Genomic DNA, 14,458 nt, shown 5'->3' on the forward strand with positions numbered 1-14,458 from the left:
AAAAAAACATAGTCCATAAAATAAAATCGTAGAGCGGGGATCCCCAAACTCGGCAACTTCAAGACTTGTGGATTTCAACTCCCAGAAATTCTCCAGTCGGCAAAGCCGGCTTGAGGACTTCAAATTCCCAAAATTCAGCTTGTGGGTTTCAACTCCCAGAATTCTCCAGCCGGGCTCGAGGACTTCAAATTCCCAAAATTCAACTTGTGGACTTCCAACACCCAGAATCCAAGTTGTGGACTTCAACGCCCACAGCTGGCTGAGGAATTATGGGAGCTGAAGTCCACAAGTTGTCGACTTTGGAGACTCGCCCCCCTGCTGTAGAGGAAGAAAAATAAGGAAGAAAACCAGCCATTGGGACGATCAACAGTTTTACCAAGGGCTACATGGCACCACCAAATGCTTTCTGGCCAAAACTGGATGATTTCCAAGAATTATTGAAAATCTCATGTTTGTTCTGGACGGTCTACTTGTCCTTCGCCACATGCCCCTGTCCTGCCACCTCTATTCATTCCTAATTCCCAGTTCACTGGCTGTTTTCTCGTGAGCAGGATCCTCCAGAGTGTCTCCCGCCAAAAACTTTACATTTTTCTCTCCTGCGTGAACCGTGTAATGCCGGTGAAGTTCCGATTTTGACCGGAAGTTCTTCCCGCAATGGGTACACAGGAACGGCTTGGCCCCCGTGTGAGTCCTCTGGTGGGAAATGAGGTTCGAGTTACGGTTGAAGCTTTTCCCGCACTCCAGGCAGACGTATGGTTTCTCCCCCGTGTGGATCTTCTGATGCCGGGTGAGGCTGGTGCTGTCACAGAAACTTTTCCCGCAGTCCGAACAGATGTACGGGGTGCCTCCAGTATGGACCCGCTGATGTCGGACGAGGCTCATGTTGGAGTAGTAACTCTTCCCGCACTCGGCGCATTCGAACGGCTTCACGCCGGTGTGAGTTTTCTGGTGCGTGATGAGATTGGAGCTCCAGCGAAACCCTTTCCCGCATTCCAAGCACGTGTAAGGCATCTCCCCGGTGTGGATTCTCTGGTGGAGCGTCAGATCCGCCTTCCGGCAAAAGTTCTTCCCGCAGTCAGCGCAGTGGTAAGGTTTTTCTCCTGTGTGGATCCTCTGGTGGATACGAAGCTCCGATCGTTCGCAGAAGCTGACGCCGCACTCTGGACACTTGTACGGCTTCTCCCCTTTGTGGATGATGGCATGCCTGATCAGGTGAGACTTCACGCGGAAACTCTTCCCGCAATCCAAGCACTGGTAGGCCTTTTCCCCCGCGTGGATCCTCTGGTGAATTGTGAGGCCTGAGCTCTGGCAGAAACATTTGCCGCAATCCAAACATTTGTAGGGTTTTTCTCCGGTGTGGATTCTCTGGTGTCTAACCAGGCTGGTGCTGTAATTAAAACTCTTCCCGCAGTCCGGACATTTGTAAGGCATGTTCCCCGTGTGGGTCACCTGAAATTCGATGATATCCGAGGGATCATCTGCTCCTCCGGCAGCCTCACTGCTCCCCTGATGGACTCTCTTTGGTTCTGTGCTTCCTCCGATGAGCTCAATGGCTTCACAAAGAACGGCCTTCCCAATGTTCTTCTCTGGAGAACGCTCCCCTTCAATTCCATGCCAAATTCTGGGAATGGCTTGCAGGTCACCGTTCAGGGAATCCTTCAGCTCCGAGTTCCCCTTCACTACCCCGTTGGTGGTTTCTCCTGAAACTTCTGGAAGATCGGCGGCTTTATCAGCGCTGCTCAAAGATTCACCTGCAGAAGGAATAAGAGATGAAAGGGGGGGAAAACCAATGTTTCCTTTTGGCTTCACACTGCCACACTATTCACTAGAACTTTAAATTCACTTTCAATTCATATTTCAATGTGGGAGAACTCTAGACTTGTTCACCTATATCAGGGGTGTCAAATGCAATTTCATCAGGAGTGGGTGTGGCCAGCTTTACATCACTCGTTGAGGCTCCATTTTGGGCCATGACAGCCTCCTGTAGGCCTCTGCCAGTGAAAAGGAAGCTCGGTGAGGCTCTGCTTGGCCCTATCGGGCTCCGTTTTCAGCTGTGATGGCTCCTGCAGCCATCTTCCAGCAAAAACGAAGTTCCAGGAGATCCGCCCAGGCTCCATTTTTGGCCGTGACGGCCTCCTGCAGCCCTTTGCCAGTGAAAACGGAACCTGGATGAGTGATGTTGAGCTGGAAGAGGGCTGCAGGAGGCCATCGCAGCCAAAAATGGAGCCCCTGAGCTCCATTTTTGCTGGCAGAGGCACCACGGGTCAGTCCTTTGCTGTTTCCAGGGTGGCCCCTCGGGTAGATCTAAGTACCCTGTGGGCCAGATATGGACCACGGGCGTCGAGTTCGACACCCTTGGCCTATATCAAGAGTCTCCAAACTTGGCAACTCTAAGACTTGTGGACTTCAACTCCCAGAATTCCCCAGCCAGCTGTGGGAATCAAAGCCCACCAGTTGAATTCTGGGCGTTGAAGTCCACCAGTTGAATTCTGGGCGTTGAAGTCCACAAGTCTTTAAAGTTGCCAAGTTTGGAGAGCCCTGACCTATGCGATATGCTTTCTTGGGGCCCAAGATGGTGGCTTTTTCATCTGGGGAACGCTTTAGTCAATTTTATGATGAAGCTTGGCAAAGACCAAAAAAAAAAAGGCCTTTTTCCAAGAAATAAGGTGGTAAGACAATGAGCTTTAGGCCTATATAGGGGTTTGAACCCAGTGTCATGCCCCTGTTGGAATCTGATTCCGAGGGGGAGGTCGAACAGCTGACAGGGAGTGGGAGTGTGGCTCCAGTGGCTGTGGAGGAAACTGGGGAAGGGAACAGTCCAGCTGGGCATTCAGAGGAAGACCAAGGCCCAGCCCCTCTTCATCCTAGGGCACGCAGGAAGAAATGGAGAAGGGAGCAACATGCGTTACGGGGGAGTAAAAGGCCCTGATTCCCTTCATTAGCTGCAGCTGGGAAAACAGGATAAACAGGGTGTTTGTACACAGAACCTTGCTGGAAGCAAAGCGTGAATTATCTTTGTTTGTTAAGTTTTATCAGGGTTCTGGCATCCTCCCCACCCCACTAACCTGTTTTCCAGCTCTGTTCTCCTGTGCAGGGCAACCCGAAGAAGACCCAGGTGATCAGCTGGGCCTCGGGAGGCAGAGAAGGGTTGGGGGCCAGTCAGAGGTGGTATTTGCCGGTTCTCCAAACCACTCAAAATTTCCGCTACAGGTTCTCCATAACTGGTCAGAACCGGCTGAATACCATCTCTGGTCTTTTGGATTTCCTGGTGGTCTCCCCTCCCCATAGGAAACCAGGTTTAACTTGCTTAGCTTTCTTTGAGATAACTCAGGGTTGGCTAAACCCCAATATTTATTTAAAAGAGTAATAAATTCCATCCGCACTTTTCTGCAACCGACAATCTGTTTCTATCTGTACGATTATTTCCAAATCCATTTGGAACCCAAAAGTGCTTCCCAAGCCAACGTACAAAGTGAAAATGTGAAGGCATCGAGTGCCACAAAATACAGAGGGGAGGGGGAGAAATTGACTTGCCAAAATTATGCCCCCTCTCCCCATATAGTTTTGGTGCTCCCGCCTGTTATTTCTGCTCCTGGCAGTGATTGGTGGTTGCTCTTTGTGCTAAGTAAGACCTTCCGCTGGGATTGCCCCCCTTTTTAGAGGTGGGATAAAAAAAGGCACCGATCTGCGCAGCCTCCTCCAGGAAATCTGAGGGGCTGCCACAGAGAGGAGCAAGTCAAGCTATTGTCCATGGCATCTGAAGGCCGGACAAGGAATAATAGATGGAAACTGATCAAGGCAGGGGTGGGATGCAAATATTTTTACCACCATTTCTGTGGGCATGGCTAGGTGGGAGTGGCTTCTTCTTCTTCTTCTCCTCCTCCTCCTTCTCCTCGTCCTTCTTTTCTTCCTCCGTCTCCCTCCTCCTCCTACAAATTCTTCTCCTCCTCCTTCTCCTCCTCCTCCTCCTTCTTTGCCATCTCCTCCTCCTCCTCCGTCTCCTTCTCCTCCTCCTCCTCCTTCTCCTCCTCCTCCTCCTCCTTTGCCATCTCCTCCTCCTCCTCCTCCTCCTCCTCCTCCTCCTCCTCCTTTTCTCCTCCTCCTCCTCCTCCTCCTCCTCCTCCTCCGTCTCCTCCTCCTTCTCCTCCTCCTCCTCTCCTTCTCCTCCTCCTCCTCCTCCTCCTCCGTCTCCTCCGCCTTCTCCTCCTCCTCCGCTCCTCCTTCTCCTCCTCCTCCTCCTTCCCTTCTCCTTCCTCCTCCTCCGTCCTCCTCCTCCTCCTCCTTCTTCTCCTTCGCCTTCTCCTCCTCCTTCTTTTCCTTCTCCTCCGTCTCCTCCTCCTCCTCCTCCCTCGCCTTCTCCTCCTCCTCCTTCTTCTTCTCCTCCTCCTCCTCTTCCTCCTTCTTCTCCTCCCTCCTCTCCTCCGCCTCCTCCTCCTTCCCTCTCCTCCGCTCTCCTCCTTCTTCCTCCCTCCTCCTCGCCTTCTCCTCCTCCTCTCCTCCTCCTTCTCTCTGTCTCCTCCTCCTCCGTCTCCTCCTCCTCCTGCTCCATCTCCTCCTTCTCCTCCTTCTTTTCCTTCTCCTCCTCCGTCTCCTCCTCCTTCTTGTCCTTGTCCTCCTCCTCCGCCTTCTCCACCTCCTTCTCCTCTCCTCGCTCCTTCTTCTCCTCTGTCTCCTCCTCGTTCTTCTCCTTTCTCCTTCTCCTCCTCCCATCTCCTCTTCTTCTCCTCCTCCTCTTCTCCTTCTCCTCCATCTCCTCCTCCTCCTCCGTCTCCTCCTCCTCCTCCTTCTCCTCCTCCTCCCTCCTTCTTCTCCTTCTCCTCCTCCTCTCCTTCTCCTCCTCCGTCTCCTCCTTCTTCTCCTTCCTCCTCCTCCTCCCTCCTCCTCCTCCTCCTCCTCCTCCTCTCACCTCCTCCTCCTCCTCCTTCTCCTCCTCCTCCTCCTCCTCCTCCTCCCTCCGTCCCTCCTCCTCCTCCTCCTCCGCCTCTCCTCCTCCTCCTTCTCCTCCTCCTCCTTCTTCTCTCCTCCTCCTTCTCCTCCGTCTCCCTCCTTCCTCCTCCTCCTCCTCCTCCTCCGTCTCCTCCTCCTCCTTCTCCCTTCCTCCCTTCTCCTCCTCCTCCTCCTCTCCTCCTCCTCCTCCTCCTCCGTCTCCTCCTTCTTCTCCTCCTCCTCCATCTCCTCCTCCTCTCCTCTCCTCCTCCTCCTCCTCCTTCTTCTCCTTCTCCTCCTCCTCTTCCACCTTCTTCTCCTCCTCTCTTCTCCTCCTCCTCCTCCTCCCTTCTTCTCCTCTCTCCTCCTCCTCTCCTTCCTCTTCTCCTCCTCCTCCTCCGTCCTCCATCTTCTCCTCCTCCTCCTTCTCCTCTTCTTTCCTCTCTCCTCCCTCCTTCACCTCCTTCTCCTTCTTCTCCTTCTCCTCCTCCTCCTCCTTCTCCTTCTGCTTCGCCTTCTCCTCCTCCGCTCTGTCTCCTCCTCCTCCTCCTCCTCCTCCTTCCTCCCTTCTTCTTCTCCTTCTTCTTCTCCTCCTCCTCCTCCTCCTCCTTCTCTCCTTCTCCTTTTCCTCCTCCTCCGTCTCCTCCTCCTCCTCCTCTCCTCCCTTCTCCTCCTTCCTCCTCCTTTTCTCCTTCTCCTCCTTCTCCTCTTCTCCTCCTCCTCCTCCTCCTCCTCCTCCTCCTCTTTCTTCTCCTCCTCCTCCTCTTCTTTCTCCTTTCCTTCTCCTCCTCTCTTCTTCTTCTCCTCCTCCTTCTTCTCCTTTCTTCTCCTCTTCCTTCTCCTCCTCCACCTCTGTCTCCTCCTCCTTCTTCTTCTCCTCCTCCCTCCTCATCTTTTTCTTCTCCTCCTCCTCCTCCTTCTCCCCTTCTTCTCCTCCTCCTTCTCCTCCTCCATCTCCTCCTCTTTCTTCTTCTCCTCCTTCTCCTCCATTCCTTTTTGCCTCCTGGGCCTCAGGGAAGCCTCCTGGGTGTAGCAGTAAGACGGGGGGCGGGGATCCCAGCACAGCTGATCGTCGGAACAGCTGATCATCACGAGGAAAAAAAAGAAATACCGGATCGGCCAAGCTGGTAGCTGTTTTTTTACTACCAGTTCACTCGAACCGGTAGAATCCCACCGCTGGATCAAGGAGAAATTCAACCTGGAAATAAGGAGAAATTTCCTGACAGCAAGAGCAATCAACCCATGGAACAGAAGTTGCCTTCAGAAGTTGTGGGAGCTTCATCCCTGGAAGCTTTCAAGAAGAGACTGGACTGCCATTTTGTCAGAAATGGTGTAGGGCCTCCTGCTTGGGTGCTGGTGGGGAGGTGGACTAGATGACCTACAAAGTCCCTTTCCACCTCGGTTAATCTAACGCGGGCAAGCAGCCTGATTTAAAATCCTGATCCTTCTATGACAAAGTGAAGTGTGAAGATGATCCAAACATCTCAGATCCAGACAGAGTTAGGATATCCTTCATGCTTTGCCAATGAAAAAAGACGAAACTTTCCCATCAGTTAACTTACCATGAATGTTGGAAATTCCCTTGTCATCTCCCTGTTGATAGTCCAAGGATTTCTGCTCAGGCCCAGAAAAATTCAGGGCTGGCTCTTTCCCCGACAACTGAAACAGAAAAGAAAGTGCTAAGGTCAAAGAAGCAGAGAGGCCTTAAAGGACATCTGGTTGGCACCACCCAGTAGGTTGGGAAGCCCCCCTCAATTTAACAGATAGGGTGGAAGGGAACTTATAGGTCATCTAGTCCAACCCCCTATCCAAGCAGGAGACCCTACATCATTTCTGACAAATGGCAGTCCAATCTCTTCTTGAAAGTCTCAACACAACTTCCGAGGGCAACTTCTGTTCCATTGGTTGATTTTTCTCACTGTCAGAAAATTTCTCCTTATCTGCAGGTTGAATCTCTCCTTGTTCAGTTTCCATCCATTATTCCTTGCCTGGCCTTCGGGTGCTTTGGAAAATAGCTTGACCCCTTCCTCCTCTCTGTGGCAGCCCCTCAAATATTGGAAGACCGCTATTATGTCTCCCCTGGTCCTTCTCTTCACTAGACTAGACCTACCCAGTTCCTGTAACCGTTCTTCATATGTTTTAGTCTCCGGTCCCCTCATCCATCCTGCTTGCTCTGCTCTGTACTTTTTCTAGAGCCTCAAACATCTTTTTTGATAGTGTGGTGACCAAAACTGGATGCAGTACTCTAGGTGTGGTCTCGCTAAAGCTTCATACTAACCAGCTGTATTTCAGCTTGGTATGGAAATTGCACCCTTAGAGAAAAGAAGGCACTACAGAGGGTGGTGGAAACCGCCCAACGCATTATAGGGATCCCACTTCCTGCCATTGTGGACATTCAGATGAAAAGAGGTCTGCGAAAAGCTCACAACATCGTTAAGGACTCCTCCCATCCAGCCTGTAAACTGTTTACTCTTCTTCCAATCTGGGAAGAGGTTCAGATGCCTGCAGTCCAAAACTAGCAGGCTAAGGAATAGCTTCTATCACACAGCCGTTTCCTTACTGAATTCCATAATTCATTTACCTCCACATACACACTGATCTTCCTCTGATAATATATGATATATCTTGTATAAACTCCTAGTGCATTATACTTATACTTAATATGTCTATGCGTTATACCAAAATTCATAAACACTTTGTACAGTCGTATATATATTCCTTCCATAGATAGATATGTATATTCACAGATTTATATTCATTGCTGTTTTGCACTGCTGGTTAGATGCTAACTACATTTCGCTGCCTGGGTTCACGGGCAATGACAATAAAGTTGAATCTGATCCGATCTGATCGAGTGGCGTTAGTATCTCACTTGATCTTGATTGTATCTCTCTGTTAATGCAATTTAGGATTGTTAATGCGATTTAGGATTGCATTAGCTTTCCTCTACTCCCACCCCTTTGCAAAAAAGCAGACCCTGGTCCAACTGTTTTCTAAAGCACCAGAAGGCCAGACAAGAAACAATGGATGGAAACTAACCAAGGAGAGAAGCAAGCTAGAACTAAGGAGAAATCGCCTAAGGGTGAGAGCAATCGACCAATGGAACAGCTTTGCCTTCAGAAGTTGTGGGTGGTGCATCACTGGAGGCTTTCAAAGAGACTGGACTAACCCTACTGTGGTCACATGACTGCATTTTGGGTGCTTGGCAACCAGTCTGCAATTACCACTTTTTACAGCATCCCGCGATCATGTGATTGGAATGGACAACATTTGTGCCGAAAACCACCATTTTACTTCTGGATTCTGGCAATAAAACGCCCATAGCGAACAACGGCTTCGCTTAACGAATAGGGAAAGGCTCCATGATGATCGTTAAGTCAAAGACTACATGGACTGACTAGGGAATTCTGGGGGTTGAAGTCCTTTACCATCTTCAAGTTGCCAAGGTGGAGAATGGCTGGTCAGTGCAATTCTAGCTAGGGCCACAGCCTCCGATCCCTCATCCCAAACCACGCGCCCTTCTCACCTGCTCAGCCGACGTCTCAGGTACCCATTCCTTCTGCCGGAAGCCCTCGGCCAGAGCCACTGCCTGGGCACAGGTTTGGGGGCAACCCTCCAGCACCCAGCTCTGGAGATCGGAGGGCAGGATGGCCAGGAACTGCTCCAAGATCAGCAGCTCCAGGATCTGCTCCTTGGTGTGCCTCTCCGGCTTCAGCCACCGGCAGCACAGGAACCAGAGGCGGCTGCAGGCCTCGCGGGGATCTCCGGCTTCCTGGTAGCGGAATTGGCGGAAGTGCTGACGCTGAGCCTCCGAAACGACAGCGTCTGCCTCCGGAACCTCTTCTTTCGGCGGCTTGAAGGGTTCCGGGTTTCCATGGGGCTCTTGGGATCCCCCAACGAAATCGGGCTGGGTTTGGGTCTCCTGTTTTTCGGTGAACTGGGTACCTTCGGCCTTCACCCCGACAGAGGCTGGAAGAATCCCAGACGTAGCGTGGAGGGAGGAGCGCAGTTCTCGTAGGCTTGAGCAGCCGAGTCCAGGAGCCTCCACTGCCTTAAGTAAGTCTTTCCACTGGCTCTCCTCACAGATGGGAACCCCCAGGTCCAACTCTTCTTTACCCAAGTCTCTTGGGGAGCTGATCAGGAAAGCGCTGGTACTTCCAGCCGGGAAGGTTCCAGCATGTTCGCTCCCTTTCGCTCCTGCTCTGGCATCTGTGGTCTCCCGCCAGGCATCCTCCCATCCCGCCATCTCCTCCTCAGCTGGCACGTCTGCCTCCTCTTCCTGCTCCTCCATTTCCTCATCCAAGGTCCTCTCTGGCTTTTGCCTGGCCTGGCTTGCGGGCCCCAAATCCAACAGGGCTCCCTCTTCCATCGCCATTCTGCACAAGGTTAATGGGCAACCCTCAGCCTTGCCTTCCAGAGCATATCCCTGCGGGCCTTTTGGGATTACAGGACATTTGCCAGGGGGCCAGTAATTAGAGGTAGGTGCGTTGCACAATGCCAACAAGCTTCTTTCTGAAAAGGGGGGGGGAGGGAATACGGTAGAAATTACAATGTTTTTTTTGTTGCTAAGTGTTGTTAAGTGAGCTTTGCCCCGTTTTACAACCTTTCCTGACACGTTAGTTGAGTGAATCCTTGCAGTTGTGAAATTAGCAACACACACGTCAGCTATGGAAGCCATATTGAGACCAGATGCTTCCACGCTGCCGCTGTGATGACCCGGGGCATGATACAAAAATAACAAAGTCCCAAAAGTAGAATAAATTCCCTTTTTAATGCCTCCAACTTGGCCCCCAATGTCCAGTTATCCTTGGCTGGAGATCATACTCTTCCCAAAAACAGTCTATGAAGGGAAGAAATGCAGTCCGAACCCAAAGTAAAGATAATTAGAAATAAAAAAAAACCAACACAAACCATACTGAAGTAATTAACAGGCAGGCCAGGATGATAAATTGCAGACTTCCAAAAGATAACGCAGCACCCACAGTTGGGAGGATGCCAACTCAGATAAGCCTCGCAGGCTTTGCTTCCACCAAGGTGCTGTGTGCAGACGCCCCTCTTATATCCTGTTCTCCCAGCTGCAACTAATGAAAGGGATCAGAGCCTTTTTCTCTCCCATAAGCCACGTTGCTCCCTTCTCCTTTTCTCCCTGCATGTCCTAGGATAAAGAGGAGGTGGCCCTGGGTCTTCCTATGAATGCCCAGCTAGACTGTTCCCTTCCCCCATTTCTTCCATAGCCACTGGAGCCACACTCCCACACCGTGTCAGCTGCTCCATCTTCACCTCAGAATCAGACTCCAACAAGGCCATGACAGCCACATTTTGAGCCTGGGAAAATGGGAGGGGGGGGACTTCTTGGAGTGTATGTAGTTAGACATAACAACATTCTTTTTCTAAGTCAAGGTCACATTATTTCTGCACCTGGGTGAGGGGAGGTTTCGAGTTGGGACGGATGATTGGGGCATGTGAGGTGAGGATGGATGCAGGGGGTGGATTTGTAGTTTTTACTGATTGCAAGGAAGCCGGGAACTTTCAGATTCGGGATTCCCCAGACGTGCCAGTTTACTATCCAATTAAAACAGAACTTTTGTGAAGATGTCTGTTGGAGTGGAGGTTTTCTGGAATGCTGACGATTGTTAAGTGAATCTGTGGTTTCCCCATTGCTTGTCAGAAGGTCACAAAAGGGGATCACATGACCCTGGGACACTGCAACCGTCATAAAGGCGAGTCCGTTGTCAAACACCCAAATGTAAATCACGTGACCATGGGGAAGCTGCAACGGTTGTAAGTGTGAAAAAAGGTCATAAGTCACTTTTCCCACTGCCCTTGTAACTTCGAACGGTCACTTAAGGGAATGGCTGTAAATTGAGGACTATCCATACTTCCTACCCAATCCCTTTTTTTAAAATTGTCAGTCTTTCCAAGTAGACCAGAATGGAAATCCATCCAGATAAACTAATTCTATTTTATGGTAAGGCTACATTAGCAAGAATCTTGCAAGTATAAATCCCTTGGCATCTCTCTCTCTTTTTTTCACAGCTGGTAAACTAAAGGTGGTTTTTTTTGGAGTTTCTTTCTCTCCCAGCTGTTATTTAGCAGTGGGCTCCCTGGTCCTTTATCTGATCATTCCCTAGGCAGCATCTCTTCCCCCTCAGCCAACATTTTCTACCATCACCATTTAAATGTATAGGCAGTGTTTATACATACATAAGTATTGATACACATACACACACACACACAGGTAAAGATTCCCCTCGCACATATGTGCTAGTCGTTTCTGGCTCTAGGGGGCGGTTATGCTCATCTCCGTTACAAAGCCAAAGAGCCAGCGACGTCTCCATCATCACGACTAAACACCGAAGGCGCACTTGTTACCTTCCCACCAAAGTGGTCCCTGTTTTTCTATTTGCATTTTTACATGCTTTCGAACTGCTAGGTTCGCAGAAGCTGGGACAAGTAACGGGAGCTCACTCCGTTACACAGTGTTAGGGATTCAAACCGCCAGACTGCCGACCTTTCGGATCGACAAGCTCAGCGTCTTAGCCACTGAGCTATTCCTATACACATACACACACACACGAATAGAATAGAATAGGAATGGAATAGGAATGGAATAGGATAGGATAGGATAGGATAGGATAGAATAGAATAGAATAGAATAGAATAGAATAGAATAGAATAGAATAGAATAGAATAGAATAGGAATAGAACAGGAATAGAACAGAACAGAACAGAACAGAATAGAATAGAACAGAACAGAATAGAATTCTTTTATTGGCCAAGTGTGATTGGACACACAAGGAATTTGTCTTGGTGCAAAAGAAAAGATACATTCGTCAAGAGTCAAGAATCATCAGGTACAACACTTAATGATAGTCATAGGGTACAATAAGCAATCAAATCATACTAGGAAACAGTCAATATAAATCGTAAGGATACAAGCAACAAAGTTACAGTCATATAGTCACAAATGGGAGGGGATAGGTGATAAGGAGTGATGAGAAGGTTAATAGTAATAGTAGTGCAGATTTTGTAAATAGTTTGACAGTGTTAAGGGAATTATTTGTTTAGCAGAGTGATGGCTTTCAGGGAAAAACTGTTCTTGTGTCTAGTTGTTCTGGTGTGCAGTGCTCTATAGCGTCGTTTTGTGGGAAGGAGTTGAAACAGTTTATGTCCGGGATGTGAGGAGTCTGTAGATATTTTCAAAGCCCTCTTTTTGACTCGTGCAGTATACTGGTCCTCAATGGAAGGCAGGTGGGTAGCAATTGTTTTTTCTGCAGTCCTAATTATCCTCTGAAGTCTGTGTCTGTCCTGTTGGGTTGCAGAGCCAAACCAGACAGTTATAGAGGTGCAGATGACAGACTCAATAATTCCTCTGTAGAACTGGATCAGCAGCTCCTTGGGCAGTTTGAGCTTTCTGAGTTGGCGCAGAAAGAACATTCTTTGCCATATGGTGTGTGTGTGTGCGTGTGTGTACATACACATATATTTATACACAAATACATATGCACGTGTGTCTGTGTGTATATATGTACGTATGTATATGTATATAGCATGTGTGTATTATCAATGTGGGTGGGTGGGTAGGTAGGAGGTAGGTAGGTAGGTAGGTAGGTAGATGATAGATAGATAGATAGATAGATAGATAGATAGATAGATGATAGATAGATAGATAGATGATAGATAGATGATAGATGATAGATAGATAGATGATAGATATATGATAGATAGATGATAGATAGATAGATAGATAGATAGATAGTTGATACATAGATAGATAGATAGATAGATAGATAGATAGATAGATAGATAGAAGATAGATAGATAGATAGATGATAGATAGATAGATAGATAGATAGATAGATGATAGATAGATATATAGATGATAGATATATAGATGATAGATAGATAGATGATAGATCGATAGATAGATGATAGATAGATAGATAGATAGATAGATAGATAGATAGATAGATAGATAGATAGATAGATGATAGATAGATGATAAATAGATAATGATAGATAGATGATAGATGATAGATAGATGATAGATGATAGATAGATAGATAGATAGATAGATAGATAGATAGATAGATAGAAGATAGATGATAGATAGATGATAGATAGATAGATAGATAGATAGATAGATAGATAGATAGATAGATAGATAGAAGATAGATGATAGATAATTATAGATGATAGATATATAGATGATAGATAGATAGATAGATAGATAGATAGATAGATAGATAGATAGATAGAAGATAGATAGATAGATAGATATATAGATGATAGATAGATAGATGATAGATCGATAGATAGATGATAGATAGATAGATAGATAGATAGATAGATAGATAGATAGATAGATGATAGATAGATGATAAATAGATAATGATAGATAGATGATAGATGATAGATAGATGATAGATGATAGATAGATAGATAGATAGATAGATAGATAGATAGAAGATAGATGATAGATAGATGATAGATAGATAGATAGATAGATAGATAGATAGATAGATAGATAGATAGATAGATAGATAGATAGATGATAGATAGATATATAGATGATAGATATATAGATGATAGATAGATAGATAGATAGATAGATAGATAGATAGATAGATAGATAGATAGATAGATAGATGATAGATATAGATAGATATATAGATAGATAGATAGATAGATAGATAGATAGATAGATAGATAGATAGATAGATAGATAGATAGATGATAGATGAGATAGATATATAGATGATAGATAGATAGATAGATAGATAGATAGATAGATAGATAGACAGACAGATTCTTTTGAGAGCAGGCAACAAAACTTCATTTTTAACGTGGGCCAGTTTGCTTACAGTAAAACAATGACAATAAAGCTTATCTCATCTGGTGATGTAGCAGGGAAGATCGTTGGGGAGGATGGAGTTGGTGATTAAAGGAAAGCGAAGGGGGGGGGAGGATGGGGCTTAAAGACGGCACAGACGGGCGTCCCCGCCGCCTCTGCGCCCGCAGAGCCTTGCAGCCCACCGCCCCGTTTTGCGTTACCGGCGCCTTCTCCCGGCCCCCGTTTTTCCCCACTTACCACGCGGCCCCCATTCATCTCTTGCCGTGCAGCTGCTGGACGTTCCAACCGGAAGGAACCTTCATGTTTTTTTCCCCGCTCTTTTTGCGTTTCATTCAGTTCCCCCCCTCCTTCTTATACCATCCAGCCGGACTTTGACCTTTGCTGCCGCTCTAGGACACGGCTTCGAAGAGGCGTCTCTAAGGTTTTAACCCCCTAAATGCTTAACCCCTTCAACACAGACTCATCCCCAACAGCCTGCGACGCACATGGCCGAAAAACACCCTGCAGCCAAGAAGCTTCCACACCCGTTTGCACCACTCAGGTGACCCTGAGGACACAGATAAACCTCCATGTGGCCTCAACGATTGAGGTGAAACCAGGCTCAATAGCAGTAACGGTGAGAGGGATCTTGGAGTCTTAGTGGACAACCAGCTAAATAGGAGCCAGCAGTGTGCAGCA

General features: G+C 47.9%; 1 protein-coding gene across 1 annotated transcript; it reads right to left on the minus strand.

Moving 5' to 3' along the window:
* LOC113424441 (uncharacterized) lies at positions 1 to 14,176 on the minus strand. Its single transcript, XM_026686132.2, has 4 exons — positions 14,018 to 14,176; positions 8,453 to 9,438; positions 6,489 to 6,585; positions 1 to 1,751 (listed from the first exon to the last, which is right to left on the minus strand). The coding sequence occupies exons 2-4, from the start codon at positions 9,299 to 9,301 to the stop codon at positions 505 to 507; spliced, it is 2,193 nt and encodes a 730-aa protein (XP_026541917.2). The 5' UTR covers positions 9,302 to 9,438; positions 14,018 to 14,176; the 3' UTR covers positions 1 to 504.
* Between the last annotated feature and the right edge of the window lie 282 nt (positions 14,177 to 14,458).

This window comes from Notechis scutatus, chromosome 2, assembly GCF_049901735.1.
Source record: "Notechis scutatus isolate UNSWTSFEM ecotype Mainland chromosome 2, rNotScu1.2, whole genome shotgun sequence".
NCBI classification, from domain to species: Eukaryota; Metazoa; Chordata; class Lepidosauria; order Squamata; family Elapidae; genus Notechis; species Notechis scutatus.

What these genes read in the sequence shown, in the direction of transcription:
- LOC113424441 (XM_026686132.2), bottom strand. Translation starts at nt 9,301, where the DNA reads ATGGCGATGGAAGAGGGAGCCCTGTTGGATTTGGGGCCCGCAAGCCAG. An exon ending in CTGAGACGTCGGCTGAGCAG is followed by an intron (nt 6,586 to 8,452) that starts GTGAGAAGGGCG and finishes TTTCTGTTTCAG; the next exon opens with TTGTCGGGGAAAGAGCCAGC. An exon ending in GGGAATTTCCAACATTCATG is followed by an intron (nt 1,752 to 6,488) that starts GTAAGTTAACTG and finishes TTCCTTCTGCAG; the next exon opens with GTGAATCTTTGAGCAGCGCT.